This window comes from Theropithecus gelada, chromosome 5 (genome assembly GCF_003255815.1).
Source record: "Theropithecus gelada isolate Dixy chromosome 5, Tgel_1.0, whole genome shotgun sequence".
Lineage (NCBI taxonomy): Eukaryota > Metazoa > Chordata > Mammalia > Primates > Cercopithecidae > Theropithecus > Theropithecus gelada.
In genome coordinates this window covers 11,745-39,609 of record NC_037672.1, presented here as the reverse complement: position 1 = coordinate 39,609, position 27,865 = coordinate 11,745, and the positions used below count along the sequence as shown (strand labels likewise).

Below are 27,865 nucleotides of genomic sequence, written 5' to 3'. Positions count from 1 at the left end.
ACAAGGCTTCATGGATAATAAAGGATCAGGTAAACATACCACCACCAAAAGAAACTGAAAATTTTCCAGTAACCACTTACAACAAAACACAGATCTAAAAAATGGCTAAGAATTCAAAATAATTATCTTAAAGAATCTCAATGAGATGAAAAAAACACTAATTTTTTTTTTTGAAAGAATGCATGAACAAAATTACAATTATAGCAAAGAAAGAAAACCAAATGGATATGCTGGAGCTGAAGAACGCAAAACATAACAAAAAGTTTTTAACGGCAGACAGATAGCTATACAGAAAAAAAAATCAGCAAAGTTAAAATTAAGTCATTTGAAAGTTCCTAATTAAAAAAAAAGAATGAAAGAGTGAATAAAGCATTTGGGCCACATACTGCATAATAAACTGTAAAAATGTACATATTTTAGCATGTTCAGGGTAAAGAGAGAAAAATCTTAAAAATTTGTTTAAATATATGTCTTAAATTTTTCCAATCTTAGAAGGAATACATTCAGTTTTATGAAGCTTAAAATGTCTATAGCAAAAGGAACTAATAAAAATTGCCCAGAACACATAATTAAACTGCCAAAATTCAAAGACAAAGAGAAATTCTTAAAAGAAAAGAAATTTTTCTCATACAAGGGAACCCTATAAGGTTATCAGCAGATTGCTCAGCAGAAACCATGCAAGCCAGACAGGTGTGAGATCATATATTTAAAGTGAAGATGGAGAGAGAAAAAGAAAAAACTTTGACAATGAAGAAGACTATACCTGACAAAACTGTTCTTTAGAAATGAAATAGCAATCAAGATATTCTCAGATTAAACAAATAAGTTGAGGAAATGTGTAATCATTTGACCTTACAGGAAACCCTAATAAGAATTTTTCAGGCCGGGCGCGGTGGCTCAAGCCTGTAATCCCAGCACTTTGGGAGGCCGAGACGGGCGGATCACGAGGTCAAGAGATCGAGACCATCCTGGCTAACACGGTGAAACCCCGTCTCTACTAAAAAATACAAAAACTAGCCGGGCGAGGTGGCGGGCGCCTGTAGTCCCAGCTGCTCGGGAGGCTGAGGCAGGAGAATGGCGTGAACCTGGGAGGCGGAGCTTGCAGTGAGCTGAGATCCGGCCACTGCACTCCAACCCGGGCGACAGAGCGAGACTCCGTCTCAAAAAAAAAAAAAAAAAAAAAAGAATTTTTCAGGTTGTAATGGACTCCTAATTTACAACAAGAAAACATATAAAAGTATAAATCTTACCGGAAAATATATATACATATAGTCAAATGTAGACAGCTATAGAACTGTAATTATGGTACATAAGTCACTTTTAACTCTGGTACTAAGTTACAAAAAAAGTATTAAAATACATAACCTTGATAATTTGTTAATGGGTATACAATATAAAAAATTGTATGACATAAATAATGTGTTGTAGGGAGTACAACTGTTTGGTTTTTCTACATACAGAAGTTAACTCTTGCTTGTGGCCAGGAGGTCAAAACCAGCCTGGCTCTATATAGCAGGACCCTGTCTCTAAAATAAATACATAAAATAAAATACAGATTTCAGAAAGCTATTTACTTAAAACAAGTGGCTGGGTCTGATGGCTCATGCTGGTAATCCCAGCACTTTGGGAAGCCAAAGTAGGTGAATCGTTTGAGCCTAGAAGTTTAAGACCAGCCTAAGCAACATGGCAAAACCCTGTCTCTACAAAAAATACTGACAAAATTAGCCGGACATGGGGGCATGTACTTGTAATCCTAGCTACTCAGGAGGCTGTGATGGGAGAATTGCTTGAGCCTGGGGAGGTGAAGGCTGCACTGAGCTGTGAATGCACCATTGCACTACAGCCCGGGATAAAGCAAGACCCTATCTGTATAAAACAGAAAGTTAAATTGTTATCTTAAACTAGACTTTATAACTATGAGATATTTTATGTAAGTCTCTTGGAAATTAAAAAACAAAAAACAAAAAACAACACTGTAGTAGATACATACAAAAGAAAAAGAATGAAAGCATCCAACAACGAAAACAAAACAAAACTCAAGAAAATACAGGGGAAGACAGCATGTAACAATTACAAAACAGAAACTACTAAATGGTCAGAAAACAACGAACAAAATGGCAGTAATAAGTTCTTACCAATCAGTAATTCTTTTAAATATATAAAGATTTAATTATCCAATGAAAACACATTGCTATGGTTTGAGAGTCCTCTCCAAACTTCATGTTAAAATTTAACTGCCATTGTGAGAATGAGGCCCTTAAGAAGTTATTAGGTCACGAGCGCTCTACTCTCATGAAAGGATTGGTATCAGTATTTCCACAGTGGGTTAGTCATCATGAGAGTGGGTCTATTATCAAAGTGAGCTCTGGTGCACACACATTCTGTCATCCTCAAGCCTTTAGTCATGTTGTGATGTGGAAGTCTGATTCTCATCAGATGGGAATGGCATGCTCTTGGACTTCTTGGCATCCAGGATTGTGTGCTAAGCAAACTTTTATTCTTTATAAACTACCAACTCTAGGATATTGTTATTGAAGCAAAAAATAAAGCATTCACAAAATGTCTGAATAGATAAATAAAATCAACAATATGCTGCACACAAGAGACTTAGAGTTAAGGACACACATACATTAATGGTTCAAGGATGAAAAAGAATATTCCATGTCAATAATAACTAAAAGAGTGTATCTTTCAGACTCTCAGACAAAAGAGATTTTTAGGAAAAAAAAAATCTGTCACTACAAAAAGAACTTTACTATATGGTAATAAAAGGCTAATTTGTCAAAATAATATAACAATTAAAAATATATACATACCCAATATAGGAGCACATAAATATATTGTAAAAGGAAAATAAATTTTGGGGCCTCCAAATCACTAAGCTAAAGGGAAAAGTCAAGCTGGGAACCGCTTAGTGCCAACCTACCTCCCATTCTATTCACTCACCTCTCTGCCACTGACACAGATGTGTATCTGACTGCCTCCTTTGGAGAGGCTAATCAGAAACTCAAAAGAATATAATCATTTGTCTCTTATCTACCTACGACCTGGAAGCCCCCTCCTCACTTCGAGTCTTCCCACCTTTGCTTCAAGTTGTCCCACCTTTCCAGACTGAATCAATGTACTTCTTACGTGTATTGTCTGCTGTCTTATGTCTCCTTAAAATGTATAAAATTAAGTTGTTCCCCGACCACCTGGGGCACATGTCTCCAGGACTTCCTGTCACAGGTGTGCGTGTCCTTGACCTTGGCAAAATAAACTTTCTAAATTAACTGAGACCTGTTTCAAAAATATGAAAATATATTAACAGATGCAGAAAAACAGACAAATATGATAATACTAGGGGACTTTATTGCCCTACTTAATACAACACATCATTCAGACAGAAAGAAAATAATGTACTTGCATAGCACTAAAGAACTACACCTAAAAGACATATATAGATAACCTTTCACCCAACAGTATACTTATATTCTTCTCAAACACACATGGAACATTCTCCAGGATACATCATAAATCTGGCGAGCCTCAACATTCCAGTCTTCAAGTGATCCTCCTGCCTCAGCCCCAGCTGGGACTACAGGTGTGCACCACCTTGCCAAGCTAATTTTTAAAAAAATTTTTGGTAGACATAAGATTCCACCATATTGCCCAGGCTGGTGTTGAACCCCTGAGCTCAAGCGATCTGCCCTCTGTGGCCTCCCAAAGTGTTAGGACTACAGGCGTGAATCACCGCACCCGATCTGATATCTTTATTCTAACACCAAATATATGGAGTTTGCTGAACACCAACCAATCTTCCATCACCAAATGGGTGTCCAACAACTCAATTCTGACAACACCAGGGTCAGTATAGACCCCACCGGCTCACGGCTCAGTCCCACAATACTGCTTCCACTCCACATGCCAGTCACAAGCCCCAGGGACCCATCTATACTTCAGAGCAACTGCCTATAAATCCTGGGCTTCCATAACTCCCTCCCTCAATTAAAGGATTTGATAAAACCACTCACAGAGCTTAACAAAAACACTTTACCTATTTTTACCAGATTATTAATGTTGGGTACAATTCAGTAAAAGAAAGGGAAAAAATATATAGGACAAAACAAAGTGAGGGAAAAGAGGAGGTGGGTTAGTGAATCTTGGTAGTTTTAACTATGGTCTCTCCAATCCTTTGTGCCCTATAAAAAAAGCTTACAGCGGCCGGGCGCGGTGGCTCAAGCCTGTAATCCCAGCACTTTGGGAGGCCGAGGCGGGTGGATCACGAGGTCAGGAGATCGAGACTATCCTGGCTAACATGGTGAAACCCCGTCTCTACTAAAAATACAAAAAAACTAGCCAGGCGTGGTGGCGGGTGCCTGTAGTCCCAGCTACTTGGAGGCTGAGGCGGGAGAATGGCGTGAACCCGGGAGGTCGAGCTTGCAGTGAGCCGAGATCGCGCCACTGCACTCCAGCCTGGGCGACAGAGCGAGACTCCGTCTCAAAAAAAAAAAAAAAAAAAAAAAAAAAAAAAAAAAAAGCTTACAGCCTTTTCATTGACTTTGATGATGCTCCCTCTTTAGGTATCTCAAATTCACAGACTCTAAATTCTCATTTTTCCCTCATAAACAAATAATTTTGTCTCCAGTGTTCGCAACAGAATACTGGTTAACCAAACTTTACTTAAGTTTCTCTCCTTTACCCAGGCCCCTGGACTCTGCTCCACCTTCAGTCTGAGATAGCATACAACCCCTCTTCATGTCCTTCCCAAGAACAGGTTGACATCAGGGTGAAACATTCTCCGATCCTGAATCTGATTTTGCCATTCTCCATTCTGCCCTCTCCCTCACACCTTCTTTCTAATCTTGTCTGCTCCTCCACATGACAAATAGCCCTTTTCTGCCTCATTTTGGAGATGCTTGCACGTCTTATGCTTGGTGCTTTCCCCAATGCAATATTCCTTAGAATAAAGTCACTTCTTATCTCACTGAAATTTATTTGACAATATCTAGGAAGAGCCCCATGACAATAACAATTACCCCCTCTCAGAGGACATCAGAAACAACCTCCTATCCCAACTCTCACTGAATCTACCTATGGATCCTCAGCTTTCCAGGGTTCTGCAGCTTCTCAGTATAAAGGCTCCTTCCATGTCTAATTTGAGCCACGCTGGGACACCTGCAGGAAAGGTTCCCCAGTAAGTAACAACTGGGCTATTGATTACCTCCTTTGACAGTGTCAAGATTGGCCTTACCCTGCAGTTAAAGGGCTTAGGTCTGATTCCCAGTCAAGGTTATCCCCTTCGTTTTCTACAAAAGGAACTCAGTGTTTGAAGAATCCAGCAGAATTCCTCAAACTCAGTGCTGATGTTTACAGGAGAAATGGAAATTGGAAGGCATTTATATTTCATACTTCAACGAGAAAAGGCAAAATATCAATTTCAGACAGCAAACATGTCATTTAGGTATTATTTCCATAGTAACAAATAATTAAGCAATCATTTATGAGCACTTCCAGGAATGTCAAGTCCTAGTCCATAGAATTTAACATTAAACTCAAACATGCAGGTAACAGGATACAGAGTAGACTTATCCACTGTCACAAATTCTCCACCATGCAGAAAAAAGAAACTGATGTTTTGGCAAATCTCTATAAATCACCAATTTATCTACCACAATTTCTTGTGGAAATGTATTCACTTTTCTGCAGCCATAAAAGAAGAGAAATTTTTTCTACTTCTTTTCACCCAGTAATATCTTTATAACTAAGCCCTGAGATTCTGTGTAAAATAACTCCCAAAATGTACAGATTTCAGAAACTTACTATCCATGGTCAGGGAAAAAAAATGAAAGTAAGAATTTTTGACAAATAAAATACATCACTATATTTTTTTAAAATTTGTATTTTTATGCCTCTTTGACAATATTTTCCTATTTTTCAAGCTCTACCAATAGAATGCAGTGTGCAGTTAATAAAAATGAAAGCTGAAATAAGTAAATAATCTTTTCAAGATGACAAACCCAGGGAGTGGCAGTACTGGCTGGAATGGTATGTCTGACTCAAGTGGCAAGTTAGGCCATCCTATGATATAGATCCTCCCACCCCCATCCTGCTCATTGAAATCCTCAATGACCACCCTCCCAAGGGCCTCTGCACTGTGTGCCTGTGTGCCTGGAGTACATTTTTTGTTTTGCAGGTCCTTGTATCACCTTGCTAGAATGAACATTCAATGTTGTTGGGGATACTTTTTCTCCCTTCACTATTCTGAAAAAATCCAGATGGTAGGAATTATTTCTGCCTTTCCCATCAATATCAGCATTCCATTGGCTGACCAGCCATGTGTCTCTAAAACATGGAAACTGGATTTGGAGAAATAAAATCTCAATGCCACAAGGATTTGGTTTTTTGGATGAAAAGTAAACAAGATGAGTGCTCTCAGCATCAGGGCACTCAGCTGCTCCCCTGAGGCTCCATTCTAAACCTCAGGCTGTCCACCATGAGGAGATGATGTAGTAGCTGTTATTCCCTAGACATTCCAAGAGACATGACCACCATAGGCATCTGTGGTCTTTCCAGACAGTTCTGAAACCTAGGACCAGGAAAAGACAATAGGATGGATGAGGACGAATTACCTTCTAAAGTTGGGAACCTAAATCCAAGCACATTCTGATAAGGTGTCTGCACCTGAAAAAAGATGCATGTTTTCACCACTGTTATTCAACATAGTACTGGAAGTGCCAGCCAGAGCAATCTGACAAGAGAACAAAAAATTAAAGGGCATCCAAATTGGAAAGAAAGAAGTCAAATTATATCTTTGTTTGCAGATGATGTAGTTTTATATTTGAAAAAAAACTAACTAGAACACTATTAGAACTAATAAATTTAGTCAAAATACAGGATTTAAAAATTAGTAGTGTTTCCACATGCCAACAGTGAACGATGTGAAAAAGAAATCAAGAGAGTAATCCCATTTACAATAGCTACAAATTAAAATCAAATACCTAGGAAATTAACTTAAGCAAAGAAGTGAAAGGTCTCTACAATGAATACTATGAAATACTAATGCAAGAAATTTAAAAAGACAAAAAAAGGAAAGATATTTTATGTTCATGAATAAAAAGAATCAATACTTTCTAAATGTCAATACTACCTGAAGCAAACTACAGATTTAATGCAACCCCTATCAAATGATCAATGACATTCTTCACAGAAATAGGAAAAACAATTCTACAACGTAGACAGAACCACAAAAGACTCAGAATAGCCAAAGTCACTGTAAGAAAAAAGAAACTGGAGGAATCATACTATTTAACTATAAATGATATTACAGAGCTACAGTAATTAGAACAGCATGGGGCTGATCAGTAAAACAGTAGACAAAACACAAATAGAAATCCATACATCTACAGCAAACTTATTTTTGATAAAGGTGGCAAGAATATTTATTGGGGGCTTAGCATGCTGACTCATGCCTAATCCCAGAACTCTAAAAGGCTGAGACAGGTGGATCACCAGGAGTTTGAGACCAGAGTGGCCAACATGATGAAACCCTGTCTCTAATAAAAATACAAAAATTAGTCGGATGTGGGGGTGCAAGCCTGTAGTCCCAGCTACTCCAGAGGCTGAGGTGGGAGAATTGCTTGAACCTGGAAGGCAGAGGTTGCAGTGAGCCAAGACTGTGCCACTGAACTCCTGAACTCCAGCCTGGGTGACAAAGCAAGTCTCTGTCTTGAAAAAAAAAAAAAAGAAAAGAAAAAAAGGTGTTTATCAGGGAAACTGCTATAAAAACTCAATATTCATATTCAGAAGAACGAAACTAGACCCCTATCTCTGGCCATATAAAAAATTAAATCAAAATGGATTAGAGACTTAAATCTAACACCTCGAACTGTAGGGATTCAATCAAGCTGGTGGGAAAAATATTAAAGATAGTTTTCTATCTATGCTTAATTGCTTTCTACTTGGGAAGTCCACAATGTCAATTACTCTCTAGTAGTGTTGCCTCAAGCCTTTGTCAATTTATCTTTACTAAACAAACGTGCGTCTCACTAGCTGGTCAGGGCCACAGTCAAAACTGTTTACAGAACTCTCTGGGGAGTCTGTAAGTGGCCCAGACATCAGCTAGACTGGCAAAACAGAGTATCTGTGTATCAGTGTACTTTATTCATCCGTCGTTTGGGTCAGGGTCTGTGGGCAGACCCCCGCATCAAACTATGAAACTACTACAAGAAAACATTGGTGAAACTCTCCAGGAAATTAAGCTGGGCAAAAATGTCTTGAATAATACCCCCACAAGCACAGGGAGCCAATGCAAAACTGAACAAACAGAATCACATCAAGTTAAAGAGCTTCTAAACAGCAAACAAAACAATCACCATAAAGAGCTTCTAAACAGCAAATGAAACAATAAACAAAGAGAGGACACACAAAATGAGAGAAAATATTTGCAAACTGCCCATCAATAACCAGAACAGCTTTTTAGGATAAGATCAAATAATCTGATTATGAATGTGCAAAGAATGTTTATAGACATTTCTCAAAAGAGGGCATACAAATAACAAAAAGGTATATGATGAGGTGCTCAACATCATTATCATCAGAGAAATGCAAATCAAAATGACAATGAGATATTATCTCGCCCCCGATTACAATGGCTCTTATCCAAAAGTCAGGCAATAACAAATGCCGGTGAGGATGTGGAGAAAAAAACTCTACTATTCTCTTGATGTGAATGTAAATTAGTTCAACCACTATGCAGGACAGCTTAGAGGTTCCTCAAAAAATGAAAAATAGAGCTACTATATTATCCAATAATCCCATTCCTAGGTATGTACATAAATCAGGACATCAAAGAGATATTTGCACCTCCATTTCACTGCAGCAGTGTTCACATTAGCCAAGATTTATCCATTATCTGTCTATCAACAGATGAATGGATAAAGCAAATGTGGTACAAATACACAACGGAGTACTTTTCAATCATAAAAAAGAATAAGATACTGTCATTTGCAACAACATGGATAGAACTAGAAGTCATTATGTTAAGAGAAATAAGCCAGGCCCATGATGGCAAACTTTGCATGTTCTCACACATTTGCTGGAGCTAAAAACTAAATTGATTTAATTCACGGAGATAGAGAGCAGAAGGATTGTTACCAGACGCTGGAAGGTATAGTGAGGGGTTGGGGGAAGTGGGGAAGATTAATGGATACAAAAATAATTAGAAAGGGTAAGATTTAATAGTTGCTAGTACAACAGAGGGACTATAGTCAAAAGCAATTAAATTGTACATTTTTAAGTAACTAAAAAAATGTTATTATATTGTTCGTAAAACAAAGAATACTTGAGGCAATGAATAACCATTTATGCTGATATGATTTTTATGCATTTCATGCCTTCATCAAAATAACTCACATAACCCATAGATACATATAGGTATTATGTACTCACAAAAATTATAATAATAAATAAAATATAAATTTAAAATGAAAAGTGTAAAAACAAACACCACTGGTCCTCATTTCTTCACAGATATATGAACTTAACACCATGCTGATCACATTGCCTTTGTGAGAATTCCTGAACATAGTTAAGAATTTGTACTACTTCAGTTGAGCACAATGCCAAAAACATGTAGAAGAGAAGAAAAATTTTATTACATATGCCCAGCACAGCCTGACCTCCTCCCAATACAGCATAGTGCAACCCAGGAGAAACTCCCAACTCTATGCTTCTTCCTCAGGAGAGAAAGAGAAACGTGGAATGTATGTCTACATTCCTGTCTTTTGAGGGACTGTCCAAAGAGGAATTTTGTTTCCCCTGATGTAGAGTGCTGAAGGAGATGGTGGTATACTTCAGATGACAGCTATGCATATTTTGCATTAACATAAGAAGCAATCCTGGTTGGGCGCAGTGGCTCACGCCTGTAATCTCAGCACTCTGGGGGGCCGAGTCGGGCAGATCACGAGGTCAGGAGATTGAGACCATCCTGGCTAACACTGTGAAACCCCGTCTCTACTAAAAATACAAAAAACTAGCAGGGTGCGGTGGTGGGTACCTGTAGTCCCAGCTACTCAGGAGGCTGAGGCAGGAGAATGGCGTGAACCCGGGAGGCGGAGCTTGTAATGAGCTGGAGCTTGTAATGAGCTGAGATTGCGCCACTGCACTCCAGCCTGGGCAACAGAGTGAGACTCCATCTCAAAAAAAAAAAAAAAGCAATCCTAAAAGCATATCAGAACTAAAGAGACCAGAAGTGCCGAACAACTGTCAAAAAGAGAAACAACATCAGAAGCACCATACATCCTGATTTCAAAAACCTATTATAAAGTTATAGTAATTGAAATACTTTATAAAATACCAGTGAAACAGAACAGAGCACACAAATAATCCCTTGCACATATTATCAAAGGAAGAGTAATTTACACATCCATATTCACGGTAGCATTATCTACAAAAGCAAGTATGTGAAAAGAACCAACTTTTCTTAAATAAATGAATAAAGACAATTTCAAATATATAAATAATTAAATATTATTCAGCTTCTTTAAAGTAGAAAATTTTGCTAAATCCACAATAAGGATACATTTTTAAGGCTTTATTTATGTGGAAGAAGCCCAGGCACAAAAGGAGAGTAACAATATAATTCCACTTATGTAAGATACCTAAAGTAGTTAAACTCATAGAAACAGAAAGAAGACTAAAGTGTGTCGGGGTTAAGTGGAGAAGAAAATGAGTAGCTGTTGTTTCATGGACAACCTGTTAGAATGCAAAACAACTTTTTTTTTTTTTTTTAAACTTTATTTTAAGATCAGAGTATATGATGTGCAGGTTTCTTTTTTTTTTTATTTTTTTTTTTATTTTTTTTTTTTGAGACGGAGTCTGGCTCTGTCACCCAGGCTGGAGTGCAGTGGCCGGACCTCAGCTCACAGCAAGCTCTGCCTCCCGGGTTTACGCCATTCTCCTGCCTCAGCCTCCCGAGTAGCTGGGACTACAGGCGCCCGCCACCTCGCCCGGCTAGTTTTTTTTTTTGTATTTTTTAGTAGAGACGGGGTTTCACCGTGTTAGCCAGGATGGTCTCGATCTCCTGACCTCGTGATCCGCCCGTCTCGGCCTCCCAAAGTGCTGGGATTACAGGCTTGAGCCACCGCGCCCGGCCGATGTGCAGGTTTCTTATACAGGTAAACTTCTGTCATGGAGGTTTGTTGTACAGATAGATTGTTTGGTCATCAAAGTATTGAGCCTAGTTCTCATTATACAACACTGAATTATACAACACATCCTTTCATACCACCTGTAATAAAACTAGAAATCAAAAGCAGAAGCAAAATTGCCAAATTCAAAAATATGTGAAACTCAACACACTCTTGAACATATTTTTATTTGTGTCAGTTGATTTAATATTGTTAAATGACCATACTACACAGTGATATTAAAATTCAATGTAATTCTAATGAAAATAAAAATGATACTTTGTGAAAAAGTATTTTTTACAATTCTTACTTTTACATGGAATTTCAAAGGACCACTGATAGCCCAAACATTCTTAGAAAACAAGAACAAAGTTACAGGCATGATGTTTCCTGTTTTTAGAACAGATAACAAAACTAAATAAATAAAAATAGTGTGGTACTTGCAAGAAGACAAATAGATGACGGAACAGAGCCCAGAACTCAAAAACAAATCATTGTGTACATGTTCAAATGATCTTCAACAAGGTTGCAATAACCACACAATAAGAAAAAGACAGTCTCTTCAATAAATCGTGTTGGAAAACTCTATATCCATATGAAAATACTGAGGTTGGATCCTTCCCCTGAACCATATACAAAAACTGTCTTGAGTGAGTTAAATATAGGAAGAAAGATTATGACATTGATCTCAGCAATGTTTTCTTGCATGTAACATCAAATACATGAGCAAAAAATTTAAAAGCACAGAAAAGTGGGACTACATTAAATTTATCTCTCCACATTAAATATGTAGTAAGAGTCGCACCTAAGCAGCAGAAAAGCCAAAATATATGCATCTATTTGACAGAAGATAACATCCAGAACAACTCCAAAAAACAAAAAACAAAAAGTTACATGACTAATAGACAGGAGATGAAAATGTTTCTCCAAAGAGGAAATACACAAACAATTATTGAAAAAAAGTTCTAATCTTTAGAAAAATGTAAAGAAAAACCACAATGAGGTATTACTGTGCATTAATTAGGATGGCCAATATCAAGCAAACAAAAAATAATATATATTGTCAACAATGTAGAGAAATTGAAACCCTCGTACACTGTTGGTGGAAAAAACATGATGCAGCCACACGAAAAATGTGTAGAGGTTCCCCCAAAAATTAAAAATCAAGTTATTGTATGACCCAGTAATTCCACTTCTGAGCATCTACTTGAAGTGTGCAATGTATACCTGAAAGAAGTATTTGCACATCCATGTCTACTGCAGTAATATTCACTGTTTTATTCTTGCACTGCTATAAAAACATTCCTGAGACTTAGTAATTTACTTTTAAAAAGAGGTTTAATTGGCTTATGGTTCTGCAGGCTGTACAGCAAGCATGGCAGCTTCTGCTTTAGGGGAGGCCTTGAAAAGCTTCCAGTCATGGCAGAAAGGGACAGTGAGTCATCTCACATGGTGGGAGCAGGAGCAAGAGAGCACAAGAGGGAAGGTGCCACATGCTTCTGAAAAATGAGATCTCAGGAGAAGTCACTCACTATGGCAAAGACAGTACCAAAGGGGCTGGTGCTAAACTATTCATGAGAAGCCAACCCTATGATCCAATCACCTCCCACCAGGCCCACCTCCAACACTAGGGAATGCAATTTGACATGAGATTTGAATGGGGACACAGATCCAAACCATATAATTTACAAAAGCCAAAAAGTGAAAAAACTCAAACACCTTCAATAGAAGAATGATTTAAAAAGATGTGGCTTATACATACAATGAAATATTCTTTAGCCTCAAATGAAAATATCTCGTCAGTTGCTACAATAAGGATAAATCTTAAAGCCACTAAGTGAAATAAGACACCAACAAAGTGACAGTGTATGATTCCACATATACAAGATATTTTAAATAGTAAACTCCTGGAAAACGGAAGTAGAAAGGTGCTTGCCTATGGTTAGGGTTGTGAAACCTCAGTGGTGCCAAAGATCAAAAAGGGTTATTTGGGTAAAGCAGGCCCTCACCCAGGTGGCCAACTCAAGGGTCCACAGACATGGCTACAGATAAGGAAATGGGGCACCAAGCTTGGTTTTACTGAAGATTATGAAGCAGTTCTGCAACCTCTTTCAAACTCCTTCAGTTATAATCCAAAAGTGGTCCTTCCTGTCAAGAGATCTGCAGGGAAACATACCCAGTCATGGCCCTGGAGGCAGGCCTGCAGATCTTGCCTCAGCTGTGGTCCCTGAAGCAGCCCTGTGACTCAGTTCTAGCGCTCACAGCCACAGTCCATGGCCAGTTGTACACACCCAGACCCACACAGAGACTTGTGAAAACTTTTCCCAGATAGTTAGTAGAAGCCAATCCCATTCATACACATGGCATTTTGCCCATCATATGCAGACAAACTTCAAAACCCTACCCTACTGCCTGCCATATAGATTAATGTCCTCAAGGATATTTAATCTTTCCATGGCCCAGAAAGAATCCATGACTGTCCAAATCTCTGGTAATACAACCATCAAAGGCAGACCCCATATCACTCAAAATGGATGTATGGTAGGTCTTCACTTAATGTTCAAAATAGGTTCTTGAAAACTGCATCTTTAAATGAAACAATGCTGCTATATGCCATTCAAACAACAGACTCAGCAGCACCCTCGTGACCCAGCTACGACCTTTCTTCTTAGCAACCCCAGAGATAATCTCATCAGCCTGGGGACCCAATAAAAGGAGATCTTTACTTGCCAAAGACAGTTTATAGAAACTGTAAGAGTTGTTGGATCCTTCAAATGTACAGACATGGGGCTGTTTCAGGGACCAAAGCTGAGACCAAGATCTGCAAGCATGCCTCCAGGGCCACAGCTTGTACCTTAACATATTACCGAAAGTTTTGTATCAGAACAATTAGACAAGGAAAATAATAAAGCTTTCCAGCTTGGAATAAAAGTAAAAACGTTACTGTTTGTAGATAATATGATCATGCATATATAAAAAACCCTAGAGTAAAACAACAAAAACTGAATAAATGATAAGGTATCAGGATACATAATCAACAAAAAAATACTTGTGGGGTTTTGTTTGTTTGTTTGAGATAGGGTCTCACTCTGTTGCCCGGGCTTATCTCAAACTCCTGTGCTCAAGTGATCCACCTTCCTTGGCCTCTAACCTCTGAAAGTGTGCAGGGATTACAGAAATGAAGCACTGCACCTGACCCTACAAACAAATGTCTGTTGCATTTCCATATAGTAACAACAAACTTTCCAAAAAAAAAGAAAAAGTTTCCAATTGCAATAGTATAAAAATAAGGAACTTAATCAAAATAAATGTAAAGGGGCCGAGCACAGTGGCTCACACCTGTAATCCCAGCACATTGGGATGCCGAGGTGGGGAGAACACTTGAGACCAGGAGTTCCAGACCAGCCTGGCCAGCACGGCAAAACCCCATCTCCACTAAAAATACAAAAAAATTAGCCAGGCGTGATGGCGCGTGCCTGTAATCCCAGCTACTCGGGAGGCTGAGGCAGGAGAATCCCTTGAACCTGAGAGGCAGGGGTTGCAGTGAGCTAACGCCACTGCACTCCAGCCTGGGTGACACAGCGAGAATCTGTCTCAAAAAATAAGTAAATACATAAAATAAAATAGTAAAGGATGAGATAAAAATGTATACACTAATACAGTTAAGTTATTGATGACAGAAATTGAAGTAGGTACAAATAAATGAAAATATATTCCATTAGGATAACTAATATTGTCAAGGAAGTGACCTGTAGATTCAATGTGATCCCTATCAGAATTTTAGTGGCATTTTTCACAGTAATAGAAAACACAATTGTAAAATGTAAGTGTAATCTTAAATAACTTAAAATACCCTGAGCAATCTTGAGAAAGAACAAAGCTGGGGGCATGATACTTTCTAATTTCAAACTTTACTTAAAGGTCACAGTAATCAAAAGAGTATGGTATGTGCATAAAAACAGATACAAACACCAATGCAACACAACAGGGAGCCCAGAAACACATCCATGCATACAAGGTCAACTATGACAACTTTGACAAGGCCACCAAAAATATACAATGCAGAAAGTATAGTCTTGTCAATACATGGTACCAAAAAAATTGGATATCCACAAGCAAAAGAATAAAATTAGATTATACCATAAATAAAATTTTCTTATGCCACACCCCAAAATTAACTCAAAATAAAAGACTTAAATGCAAGACATAAAAGCGTAAAACTGGCCGGGCGCAGTGGCTCACGCCTGTAATCCCAGCACTTTGGGAGGCCGAGGCGGGCGGATCATAAGGTCAGGAGATCGAGACCATCCTGGCTAACACGGTGAAACCCCCGTCTCTACTAAAAATACAAAAAAATTAGCCGGGCATGATGGCAGGCGCCTGTAGTCCCAGCTACTCGGGAGGCTGAGGCAGGAGAACGGCGTGAACCCAGGGAGGCGGAGCTTGCAGTGAGCTGAGATCCGGCCACTGCACTCCAGCCTGGGCGACAGAGCCAGACTCTGCCTCATTAAAAAAAAAAAAAAAAACCAACGTAAAACTCCTGAATAAAACATATGGAAAAACCTTGTTGATACTGGTCTTGGCAATTTGGTATGTCATCAAAAGCACAGCAACAGAAGAAAAGAACAAAAGAGTGGGACTGCATCAAAGTGAACAGCTTCTGTACAGTAAAGGAAAAAAATGACATTTAAAAAAATCCTACAAAATAGAAAAACATTTGCAAGCCATATATCTGATAGTTAATACCCAAAATGTGTAAGAAACTTCTGCAATTCAAAGCAAAACAATAGTGATGATAACCTATTCAAAAATAGGCAAAAGGTTAGTTGTTTTGTTTTTCCCACAAAGAAGACATACATACAAGGGAAATCCTGTATGCCATTAGTGAGATATAAATTGATAAAGTCATCATAAATATCAGTAAAAAATAAAAATGGAAGTATGAATACCACCTCTGGGTATACTACCAAAGGAAATAAAATTAGTACCTCAAAGAAATATCTTCAGCCCCATGTTCATTTTAGTTTTGTTTAAAATAGTCAAAAACATTTATATATACACACACAGTAGAATACTATTCAGCCATAAAAGAGAACGAAATCTAGCCATTTACAACATTGATAGACCTTGAAGATATTATGCTAAGAGAAATAAGCCAAACACAAAGAAACTGCACGTTCTCAGTTAGATGGGGGGAATCTAAACATGTAAACTCATAGGAACAGAGAATAGAATGGTGGTTGTTAGTGCCTGAGGGTGGGAATATGAGGAGATGCTGTTTAAAGAGTACAAATTTTTAGTTATAAGTTGAGTAAGTCTGAGAAAGCTAATGTACATTAGCATTAGATTAGCAAAACACCATTGTCTTTACAGTAATACTGTAATGTATGCTTATAATTTGCTACAACAGTAGACCTTAAGTATTCTTATGACCAAAAAAATGGTTATCTATGTGAGGTAACAGATGTGTTCATCAACTTGACAATATTTTGTTTCAAAATGTATATGCATATCAAATCATTATATTGTACAAATTAAATATATAGTTATACAATTTTATCAGAAAAATCCATATCACACAAACCCAGATATATCTAAGTCCTCATTTAGTGTTCAAAATATGTTCTTGAAAACTGCATCTTTAAATGAAACAATGTTGCTATATGCCATTTAAACATAACTTGTTTTTATCAATTAAACTCTGGTAAAATTAGTTTTCTTAAACAATATGTTGCTTTACTTAGTTTCCAAGAACCTATCAACAATGTTAAGTGAGAATTTCCTATACACATATATGACTTATATAGGTATGTGTATGTGTGTGACACATAGTTCTTTTTTTTTTTTTTTTTTGAGACGGAGTCTCACTGTGTCACCCAGGCTGGAGTGCAGTGGCGCGATCTCGGCTCACTGCAAGCTCCGCCTCCCCGGGTTTACGCCATTCTCCTGCCTCAGCCTCCGAGTAGCTGGGACTACAGGCGCCCGCCACCGCGCCCGGCTAGTTTTTTGTATTTTTAGTAGAGACGGGGTTTCACGGTGTTAGCCAGGATGGTCTCGATCTCCTGACCTCGTGATCCACCCGCCTCGGCCTCCCAAAGTGCTGGGATTACAGGCTTGAGCCACCGCGCCCGGCCATAGTTCTATACATAGATGGATTATAGTTCAATGACAGAATCCCAGTAGGCTTCCTACTAAATAACACAAAATTATAAGATAATAGTTTATTAAGAAATAAGGTTAACAAATGAGAGCTTAACATACACTTAGGAATGTTCTAAGCTGGTTAATGACATAGTGCATTTAAGAAATCTAGAAGTTAGGCTGGGCGTGGTGGCTCACGCCTGTAATTCTAGCACTTTGGAAGGCGGAGGTGGGCAGATCACTTGAGGTCAGGAGTTCAAAACCAGCCTGGCCAACATGGTGAAACCCCGTGGCAGGCACCCGTAATCCCAGTTACTCGGGAGACTGAGGCAGAAGAATCGTTTGAACCCAGGAGGTGGAGGTTGCAGGGTGGCGGAGGTTGCACTGAGCCGAGGTCATGTCACTGCACTCCAGCCTTGGTGACAGAGCAAGACTCCGTCTCAAAAAAAAAAAAAAAAAGAAAAATCTAGAAGGTGAGTAGATACTTTAAACCAATGGTATCCAATCCTTTGAGTGTGAAGACTTTTTGCGGTATCACAAAAATTATTCACAAACCTATTTCTTGTTTCTTAGCTCATCAGCTATCATTATTGTTTATGTATTTTATAATTTTAAGTGTGGCCCAAGACAAATCTTCTTCCAAAGTGGCCCAGGGAAGCCAAGAGTTTGAAAACCTGTGCTTTAAACTATATTATAATTTGAAAATTTGAATATATAGAGTTTAAATCACAAATTTCAGTTTATACTAAATAACATTTTGAAGTAAAATAACATTTTTTTCATGTTTGGAAAAATACTTATTGTTCTGATAAACTTCTGAGTAAGAGTTTTTGTAGAATTACATTTGCAACTTCTACAGGATTAAAAATCACTAAGCGGAAAAGATGCAACATCTGTCCTTCGTGTTCCTGGGATTTCTAAACCAAATCCCATTATGTCCACTACTCACCTTACATATTTTAGGCCTGATGCAAAAATAATATTTGAAAAAATACTTTAACATAGAGGTCTTCAATAATACAAATACTCCTATGTCTCTAAAAGCAATGCAACAGCAGTCAGATCATGCAGCCCCTTACAAGCGATAAAGTGGACACTGGCTCTCCCTGTAAACTTGAATGGAGATCACTGAAGAAAAAAAGGAAATTCTTAGAAGATTTAAGAGCATGGAACAGAAGATGACTCTATTTGTGAATAAGAGAAAAAATGCAGCCTTCTCAGAAATTATTTTCATTGGCACAGTTTCCCAAACTACATTTGAAGGCCTGGCTTCCTTCCTGACCTTTTGCCTCCTTGCCTGTGTCCTCTCCTTCATTCACTCTCACCTACCTGGGGGTTTGGCTGCTGTCTCATGTATCTTCAAGTTGTAGGGCTCTTTTATTTGCTCCAGACAGGTGACCAGGTCTGGGTTGGAGATCGCAAAACCTGTTTTATTAAAAAAAAAAATTAACATGACTATTGCTGGGGATACTCCAATGACCAATCTATTACTATGCTAAGTAGAATAAAGAAATTTAATCCAAAAATTGTTTCCTGACAGAATCTTTAGAATACTTAAATATTTTAAATCTGCGGGTTCTAAGTTCCACTACCCAGTACTACTGAATCAAAAATAAGTGGTGCAAATTGGATTTTAAGATGTGGAAAACAGTATTTTACATCACTGGATTTCTAGAATTACTACTATCCTAGAGTGAAGAACACAAATTAGTTCAAGAAGAGAAGGTTTATGCAATGATGAAACATCCTAAAGATTTTTTTTTACACGAGCAAATTCCCAATTTTTTTCTTGTAGAAAGGAACTGAAAATTAATTAATGCAAAGCAGAAGCTCCCAAGAGACATTCTACAAAGAAAGAAAATGAAACTCTGATAAAGTACTAGGAAGTACGTATTAAAAGTTATCCTTACCCAGGGAAACCAGGTTTCTGTAGTTCTCCAACATCACGTCTTTATATAAATTCTGCTGGGAAGGATCCAGGCATTTCCACTCTTCAGGGGAGAATTCTATGGCCACATCCCTGAATGTTAAGAGTTCCTGAAAACACATATTTATCATGTGACAGAGTTCTTAATTTGACCATAAGTGAAATAAGAGAACTAGTTGTGACTTATGGGACTGACTGGAATTATCTGATAAAATGACTTTTAACACAGTAATGTTATCTAAAGTATTCTATAACTCTGAGGAAAAAGGAGGGCATGCCAGCAATTTTTGTTGCTGCAGTAGAAATATAGGCTACACTCACCTGTCCCTACCAAAACGGAGCAAAGCAGGTCCTATGACCTCCTGGAACAAAAGGTGAACTCACGTCTCATTAAAGTATGGAAGCCCTCACGCTTGACCCTGGCCTTGCTGTTAATGTCACACAAGAAACTTAACAGGATCTGTAGGGAGGGAACAGGTGACTGTTTCTCTTCAAACTGCCATGTGATTCTACTGGAAGACTGGGCTGAGGGTCACTTAGTTAAACATTGCCTCTCAAGCTTCAATGTGCATATAAATTTGGTATTCTAGGCCTCACTGTAAGTTACACAATTCTGCAGGTTTGAAAAGGGTCCACGAATTAGCTTTTTACAGCAAGTCTCCCGTTAATGCTGATGCTTCTCCCCCTAGATCCATTACAGTACCACTCAGCTAGAGAAAGCAGACACAGCAGAGTCCCTTACCCCAACACCCCTATCACAATACAAATACTTTTCATCTGAAGACAAGACCAGCAATCATCATCCTGAAAGATGGCATTCTCTGCAAGCCCTTTAAAGGTTACAGAGGCTGGAGATGGTTGCAATGTCTGAGTAAGTCTGCATTTGAAAAACAGCACATCCACATGCATTAATGCGATATTTATGGAGCATGTACTATGTGCTCAGGAGTATGTAACAGAGCACTGTGCTGGGAAGCTCATATGATGTGTGCTAATTCTCATAGCATCCTGGGAGGTGGGTACAAAGTGTGTCATACTTTCCAGGATTTAAATGCAGGGTCCCAGCATTTTCTGTTTTAACTTGTTTTCCTATCGGTGATTTAAAAAAAAATACATAGAATAATAGCTCAATGTAGATAAATGGGACAGACATAGAAGAAAATGTTAAGTACAATTCAGGAATTTTTTATTTTTGTGTTTGTAGTTACTATGAGACTTGTGAAAAATCCACTGAAACTGCAAAGATGGAGAACAGGTTGCTGGATGGGATGTCTCTAGAAATACTGGTTTTAATTTTTTGTAAAATAATTTAAGGCCCCAAAGTACATTGCTTTTCCCCATTTATCTGCTTTTGGGTTTCAGGAAATTGGGAGCACCAGCTCTGGAGAGAGTACGAATAGCTACCCCAAACTCTCATCTTCTCTAAGCAGTTCTGTGAGGCATTGCAGTGTGGGGTCAGACCTGGACAAGGTTCAGTAGATGGTGGATCTGGGCAGAGTTGGGACAGAAAATGGGCCCTAGGCTTCTGCTTTCTAGGCCACTAAGTAGTTTCAGTTTTGTCTTTTCTAAGCTCGTCCAAGAGAAATTTGATTCCCAGAGTTTGTGTAATTTTTATCTATTTTGCCACTTCCCCATCTGTAACATACAATAACAAGGAATTTAACCAAAACCCTTTTGTTTTTCCCGACCAATTATATTTGAAGCTAAATATTTATTCTTAGCAAGGCAAACACAATACAAATAATGACTTCTCTTTTGTCCATAAACAGCCCTGCAGGTGGTGGCATCAAAACTCACCAAACAATAAAAGGGAAGTAACCCAAATGAAGCTTAAGTCTCCTGTACAGTTTTCATCTTTGTACTGAATACATGACAGTGAATTTAATCATTTATTCATGTGCTCTAGAATGCAAGTTCCTTGATGGTAGGGACCATGACTATGTCATCTCTTTTCCTAATGACCATATGAAACACTGACCCCAGTCTGCACAGGACATCCTCAAATGTCTCAAATACTCACTGACGCTGCTGAGAGTGTCCCCAGTGACCCTGGGCTGATGCCCCCATAGTGATCCAGGCAGGAGAGACTCAGGCTGACTTTGCGAGGTGCAAACAGAAAATGGAACTGCCCTGATGGAGCTGCAGATCCTGGATACGGATGTGATATCCCCTGTCCCTGATCAGCTAACTCAGGCAGGGGAAGGACAAAAGTACTCTAGTAACACAGGGAGGCATAGTTGGGATTATGGCTCTGGATATTTAGTGGCCTTGACTTCCCACTGCTAAGGTGCTTGTTTACATTTACAGATTCTGTCACAGCATTGTGTTCACACCAGAAGCCTCTTACACAGCTGTAGCAGGTCACTGGACAAGATCCAGAAAACTCAAAGGGCTCCACCCTGAAAGTGGGGCTTAAGATGTCTATGTTGACCTCTCATGATGCAGAAAACACCTTCTGTGACTTTTCTGTATCTCTTCAACCCACAGTCTGGCCCTGTCTTGTGACTCTTAGGCAGAGGCCAGCTTTTACGTGCAGATTCTAGGTGAGATCAATGTGTGCTGCATTCTTGAGTTACAGGAAGCAGAGTAAAATCAGAGGAAAGACCTCATGAAGCCTCCTTCAACACATTCTAAAGAATATTTTGAGCTAAAAGGAAAAAATTGGGGTAAACATAAGTACAGAGTTTGAGCCAAAGCTTGAAGACTGCAATCCTGGAGTATAAAGTTGCCCTGAATATACACTCCAATTAGAAGCAGTTACAAGCATATTTTTAAAGGCAAAAAGGAAGCCAGAGAGCAGACTGATAGAAAGGTGTCAGATATTCTTATTGGTTTATAGAAGTAACATTGGTTAGTGATTGGTCATATACATAGTTAAGCTATAGGATATGGGTTATAGTGTCCAGCGTGGCATTATTAGGTTAATTTACAGACACCTGTGGCAATAGCAAGCAATTTCAAAAGACAAATAGTTCAAGGAGGGGAACAGTATGTGAGTGTGGTCTCTTTTTAACACATCTCTGGGTCTGATACATTTAAAAACTTATATTTCTCAGATAAAAATTCTTTTATCAAATTCCAGGACATAAATTCAGAATCTAGAACTGCACATTTAGGTCTTGGAGGGCTGGTGAGCTATGCACATTTGTGGGCATTTGGGGAAGGGGAGGTGGGAGGGAGCAGAATTTCTCAGGTTTAATCGATGCGTATGTGTGATTCTGGTTAGGTTTATGGGCCCCAAATCTCTGAAATCAGTGTCAGAATGGAAGATGCCAGGAGCACTGAAGGAGGTGAAATAACTGATTACTGTCCTGAAAAGTTATTTTTGTAGAAATTTAGTCTAACTGCTCTAGAAAGGACTGTAGATCCCAAGAGAGAGACCATTCTGTTTGCAGATTTGGGAAACACTTTGCCGCACAATTTTAGGTTGTGACTGGAATCTTAAGAAAGAATGTTTTCTGAAGTGAAGACTGCTGGACATTTTGTGTACAACATCTGGTAATTCTGGACAGTGTGTGGAAAATATAACTAAAAGCTAAAACATCTGCAATCCTAAAAAAGTCTCCACAATAACAGAACCGCAAGAAAATGTTTTGTTGTATAATTAAATCAAAATGTGATGTGCATCACAAGCAATCTAAGAGAATGCAAACACAGAAAGTCACCATAATTAAATCTCAAGTAGAAGCCTTGAAAGCACCATTTGCTATACACGATTTATTATAATTTCACCTTGTAATCTGAGAGGTCATCTGGGTTTTCTAATTTTTTCTAATAATTAAAGAAAAAAACATCCACATCTTCATGACAGGATGTAGATTTGCAATGTGGCTAGGTACCTGCTGAAGGCAGCCTCCTAGTCTCCTACAGAAACTGTGAAATAGGGTGTATGTTCTCGCTATTTACATTTCAAAGCAATAGTTCCCAGGTCCCAGATGAAGGCAATTTGGAGCCAAAAAAGACAAATGACCTATTTAACTGATAAAAAATGACTTACATATATTTCAAAGAAGCAGAGAAAATATTTAAATATAAAAGTTCTCAAACTAAATGCTTTAAGAAAAGGGAGAAGAGCAAAAATTCTTCCCTCATTCTAAAGAGAAAGCATTAAGCCTCTTCTAATTTGTGTTTGCTCCTACAACATCCAGGCCTAAAGACCTTGTCTTGAACTCACTAACGTCTGAATTCTCATAGGCACCTGAGGGATGGACACCGTAGAGAATTTGTGGGGAAGGAAAAAGCAGAAGAGAGAAAGAAGCTATCAAGAGCCATGGGTGGCAGCAGGGCAGGACTGACTAAAGCACTGGTTTGTACTGCAGGTACAGGCTGAGGCAGGGCTATGCTCTGATTCCTGTATCTATAAAGACAGAAGAGATTAGGATCAGGCGGTCCAGAAGGCTGGGTAGGTGAAGGAAGCAAGTTCCTGCTACAGATCCAGTGTCTGCGGTTGAGATGAGCCAGGAGACTTCTGGGCACTGTGTGTGTTTTTGGCAGAAAACGCTAGGAGCAAAGCAGCCATGGGCACAATTCCTGAGGGTGGAACCCTGTACTGGGAGGAGTGGGGCAATGCGAATACCCGGTGGGCGCGCTCAGGAGTGGGTTAGCATTGGGTGGGGGCTGGCAGCAGGGTGAAGGGAAGGGATGTTTGTCAGAACTCCTTTCCTCTAAGTTCCCAGTTCCCTCTCACCGGGAGGAGACCTGGAGGAACAGGACAGTGCCCAGCGGGACCGCGCATGTGCAGAACCCAGGCGCGCCTCCCGCAGACACCAGGCTCCCTCCAGCCCAGGCTCAGCCATGTCTTTCTTCTGACAGAAAACCTGAGGAGTTTCCTCAACACCCGTCAATGCTCCAACCCCAACGGGCTGTCCAGCCACTCACTAACGACCCCACCCAGAGTCAGCGCAGACCCACAAGCTCAGCGCTCTTCCCGCAACTGCCCCTCTGCAGACGCCAGTCCCTGCCTCTGGACACCCGTCTTCATTTCTGAACGTCTCCAACAAACCAGGGGCGCCCACACCCTCCTCAAGTTCCATAATGTGGCAGAACCACTCACAGAACCCAGCGAAGCGCTGTGCACACGACACCAGCGTATTCTAAAAGATGCCGCCCAGGAACAGCCACGCGGAGGAGGCGCTCAGGGCAAGGGGACCGGTGGGAAAGTTGGGGCGGGCGGGTGAATGGCTTCCCTTCCTCACACACCTCACAAAAGCCTTTCCTTCAAGACCCGCTGGCAGCCCCCAAACCGCCAGCCCGGCCGGCGCTGTCCCATTAATGAGTCCTGTTTGCTCACATGAACTCTATGTTTTGACGGGGCCTCGATCTCATTCCGAAAAGGGTAAAGAAGAAACGGGACCCCGGACTACAGCTCCTTCCACGCGGTGCCCGCGCACGCCGCGCCGGCGTCTTCCCGGTGAGCTCCTCACCCCACAGCCCGGGGAAGGTGCGGGGCTGCGGGCGCAGAGCTGAACGAGGAGGGCTGCAGGCTGGGCAGAGCCGCCGTGCGGGGACCGACAGGAGCGCGGGTCCCTCACCGGAGGGGACTGAGGACAGAGGGCTGAGCGGCGGCAGCGGGGACTCCGTTCACAGACTCGGTCCCGCCGCCGCCATTTCCCGCCGCTGCCGACGAGGCCCCCACAGCCTCGGGACACCCTGCCCCGCACACTCACCATTTCCCCACTTCAGGGGATCCGGGAGTCTTAGCTACAAATCATCCAATACCCGCTGGTCACTGAGCGACGGGAGGCTGAGGCTGCTGCCCAATCCCCGAGGCCTCCCGGAGCCGAGGACGCAAACAACTGAAGCCCTAACCCAAGCCCTGGCAGGAGCCAGAGGAAAAGGCCGCGCCAGATCCCGGAAGCCGCCGCCTCCTCTCTGGCTGCGCGCCTGATTGGGCAGTTCTCAGTCCGACACTCTGATTGGATAATACTCCAATCCCCGCCCTCGGGCCTTGAGTAACAGAATTCGCGACCACACAATCCACTGATGAGGCAAGAGTGACAAGCTGGGCTTTCAGGCAGGGCTTTCTCTCCGGGCTTGACCTGAAGCAGCCCAGGGGTCTCTTTTCTACCTTGTGTGTAGGGTTATGTCCACTTATAAAATACACGCACGCACGGACACACAGACGTACACACACGCGCGCACACGTAGATATGGACGCACACACACACATGCATGCACAGGCACACACTTTTTCACAAGTGGAAGCAATATGACAATTATTTTAATATTTTAGATTTCATAACCCTTCTGGCCGCTAGTCTTTTGAGTAGGACACCTGATTTAAGAGGGAAGCAATCCTCTAAAATATAAAATGTTAGCTATTTGTGAATTTTCCGTTTTTTATTAGCCACGTCAAAAATAATTTTTAGAGTGAAATTGTTGGTAATAATTTTTAATCCATTGTATCCAAAATATTGTATTAATATGTGATCAATATACAATTAGAAATAAAGTATATTTCTGATCTAATTCTTCTACACTCACGGTGTATTTTATGTTTGCAGCACATTTTACTTCAAACCAGTCACATTCCAGGTGCCCAGTAGCTACATATGGCAGGTGGCTGCCACATTGAGTGCAGCCATGAGGGCCTCTCTTCCCTCAGGGAAGTGAGGGCCTGAACACTTCTTTTCTGCTGGAAGTAAGGGACCAGCCTCTCTACCAACTTTTCTCAGGCTCAAGGGTGGGTGGGACAGTGCCCCCAGAGAGACCAGGGGCTGCAAGCTGAGAGTATCCACGTGAAGACCACGGTTTCCCAGTTACTGTTTGGTGGAGATGTGGTGGTCTCCTTGATTGAGCCAGGTCGGAACTCTTGTGCCACGACCAAAAAAAATGAAGCACACGGGTGCCAGAGAGTGAGTAAGGCAAAGTAAGATTTATTAAGCAAAAGGAAAGTTCTCAGAAGCAAGAGGGGACCTGAAAGCAGGTTGCCAGAAATGAGGCTGAGGTCTAGGTCTTTTATGTGGCAAGAACAAGTATGTCTTCTGTGGGTTCTGCCCAACTGGGATGGGTAAAGTTCCCCACTAAGGGTGTTGCATCTGCGGATGCTTGGGATTGGCCACAGTGACTCCATTTTGGTTGTTACCCATGAGTGCCTAAGTGAAACTTGGGGGGGGGAGCTAAAACCACAATGCTAATGTCATGTTAATGACCTTATAATGAGCTGGGTCAAGTTAAAGACACTTAGGTGATTTATTGCGCCTGTGCCTAAGTTGGGACAGTCCCTTTGGAGCAACATCCTGGCCTTAGAGGAAGTTCTTAACCACATTTCTTCCCGCTAGCTACAGGGGTGGTGCAGGTGCGGTCCTACAGGTGTTTTCCTTCTCCCCAGACCCTCTGTCTCTACCTGCCTAACCAGCCTCCGACCACCTCCTCTATCAAAGGCTCCTCTTCCTTTCAAATACCAGACAATAAACAAAGAATGTTGGGGCCACAGGAGGAGAGAGCACCATGTCTTCAGATCTCTTCACCGCCTTGTCCTCCAGAGTTTAGAAGTGGAGGGAAAAGATTAAAGGCAATCTTCTTATTTTGCTATTTGTCTTTGGACCTAATCTGGACCTAATTTGGACACACAGGCTGTAACTGTGTGTTTTTCTCCTGTGGTGTGGGGCACTGTGTGAGTTTAAGCACCAATCACATGCATCCACATCTACCTGTACTTCTGTTCCCGGAAGGAAGACCGCGAGTGAGTTGTCCAGGTCCTTGGCAACTTGAACAAATAATTGAACAAAATGCACAAAGTAACAAAGGAACACAGGAAGGAAGCATCAAAAGCAGAAATTTATTAAGGTAAGGAATAAAGTGGGTGTGGGCTTTAGCAAATGACTCAAGGTCGTGGTTACGAAGTTTTCTGGGTTTTAACTACTCCTTTTGAGGTCCCTATCAGCTACCACTGATCTGGATGAAGGATTTGGTCCGTGGCTAACTAAAGGCTTAGGTAAATTGGCACCCTATGCAGATGAAGGGATGGCCGGTGCTTGGCCTGCAGCCACTCCAAGGCACCTTCCCTTTCCATCTGAGAAGTGGTAGAAGGGGAAGGGTTGTAGGGAGAGTAGCCTTTGAGCCTTTGCTACTCAGGTGTGGGGAGATGGGATTTTTTTCTTTTGGTTTAGCTGTTGGAAGTTTGCCTTAATTGGCCTTAGGGTCCCTGCCTCCAGACCTTGGTTTTTTTTTCTTTTAGGAAGTCAGCACAAATTGGCCTTAAGTTCTCTGCCTCCAGACCCCATTCTCCTGCCTCCCTTCTGTACAAACCATTAGTCATACATAGTTCATCCTAAACTCACCTGGTAATTGGGGAGGTCTTCTGTGTATACTGGTTGGTTATATGCAAAGAAACAATAAACTTCCAACATCATGATAGGAGGCAGTTTTGCAACTTAGAGCCAGGTGCCTGTTGCAGGTAAGCCTACCTTACTTTCAGCTCTAAGTCACTCTCAATCTCTTACAGAAACAGTGAGATAGGGTACTATCATCTTGGCTATATATATATATATTTTTTTTTTGAGACGGAGTCTTGCTCTGTTGCCCAGGCTGGAGTGCAGTGGTGCGATCTCGGCTCACTGCAAGCTCTACCTCCTGGGTTCACGCCATTCTCCTGCCTCAGCATCCCGAGTAGCTGGGACTACAGGTG

The 27,865-nt window shown here is 40.6% G+C and overlaps 1 protein-coding gene across 3 annotated transcripts in view; it reads right to left on the bottom strand.

Moving 5' to 3' along the window:
• The window catches only part of LOC112624660 (zinc finger protein 595), a 36,156-nt gene extending 11,047 nt beyond the window's left edge, over window positions 1-25,109 (bottom strand). The window contains exons 1-3 of one of the 3 annotated variants that reach the window (XM_025385495.1): window positions 24,903-25,109; window positions 19,220-19,346; window positions 18,639-18,734 (exon numbers count right to left, since the gene is read on the bottom strand). In XM_025385495.1, the coding sequence (XP_025241280.1) occupies window positions 18,639-18,734; window positions 19,220-19,346; window positions 24,903-24,905 (226 nt within the window). In that variant the 5' untranslated portion in view covers window positions 24,906-25,109. The remainder of the gene's footprint in view (window positions 1-18,638; window positions 18,735-19,219; window positions 19,347-24,902) is intronic. The other 2 variants (XM_025385496.1, XM_025385497.1) reach the window with 2 other exon arrangements.
• Between the last annotated feature and the right edge of the window lie 2,756 nt (window positions 25,110-27,865).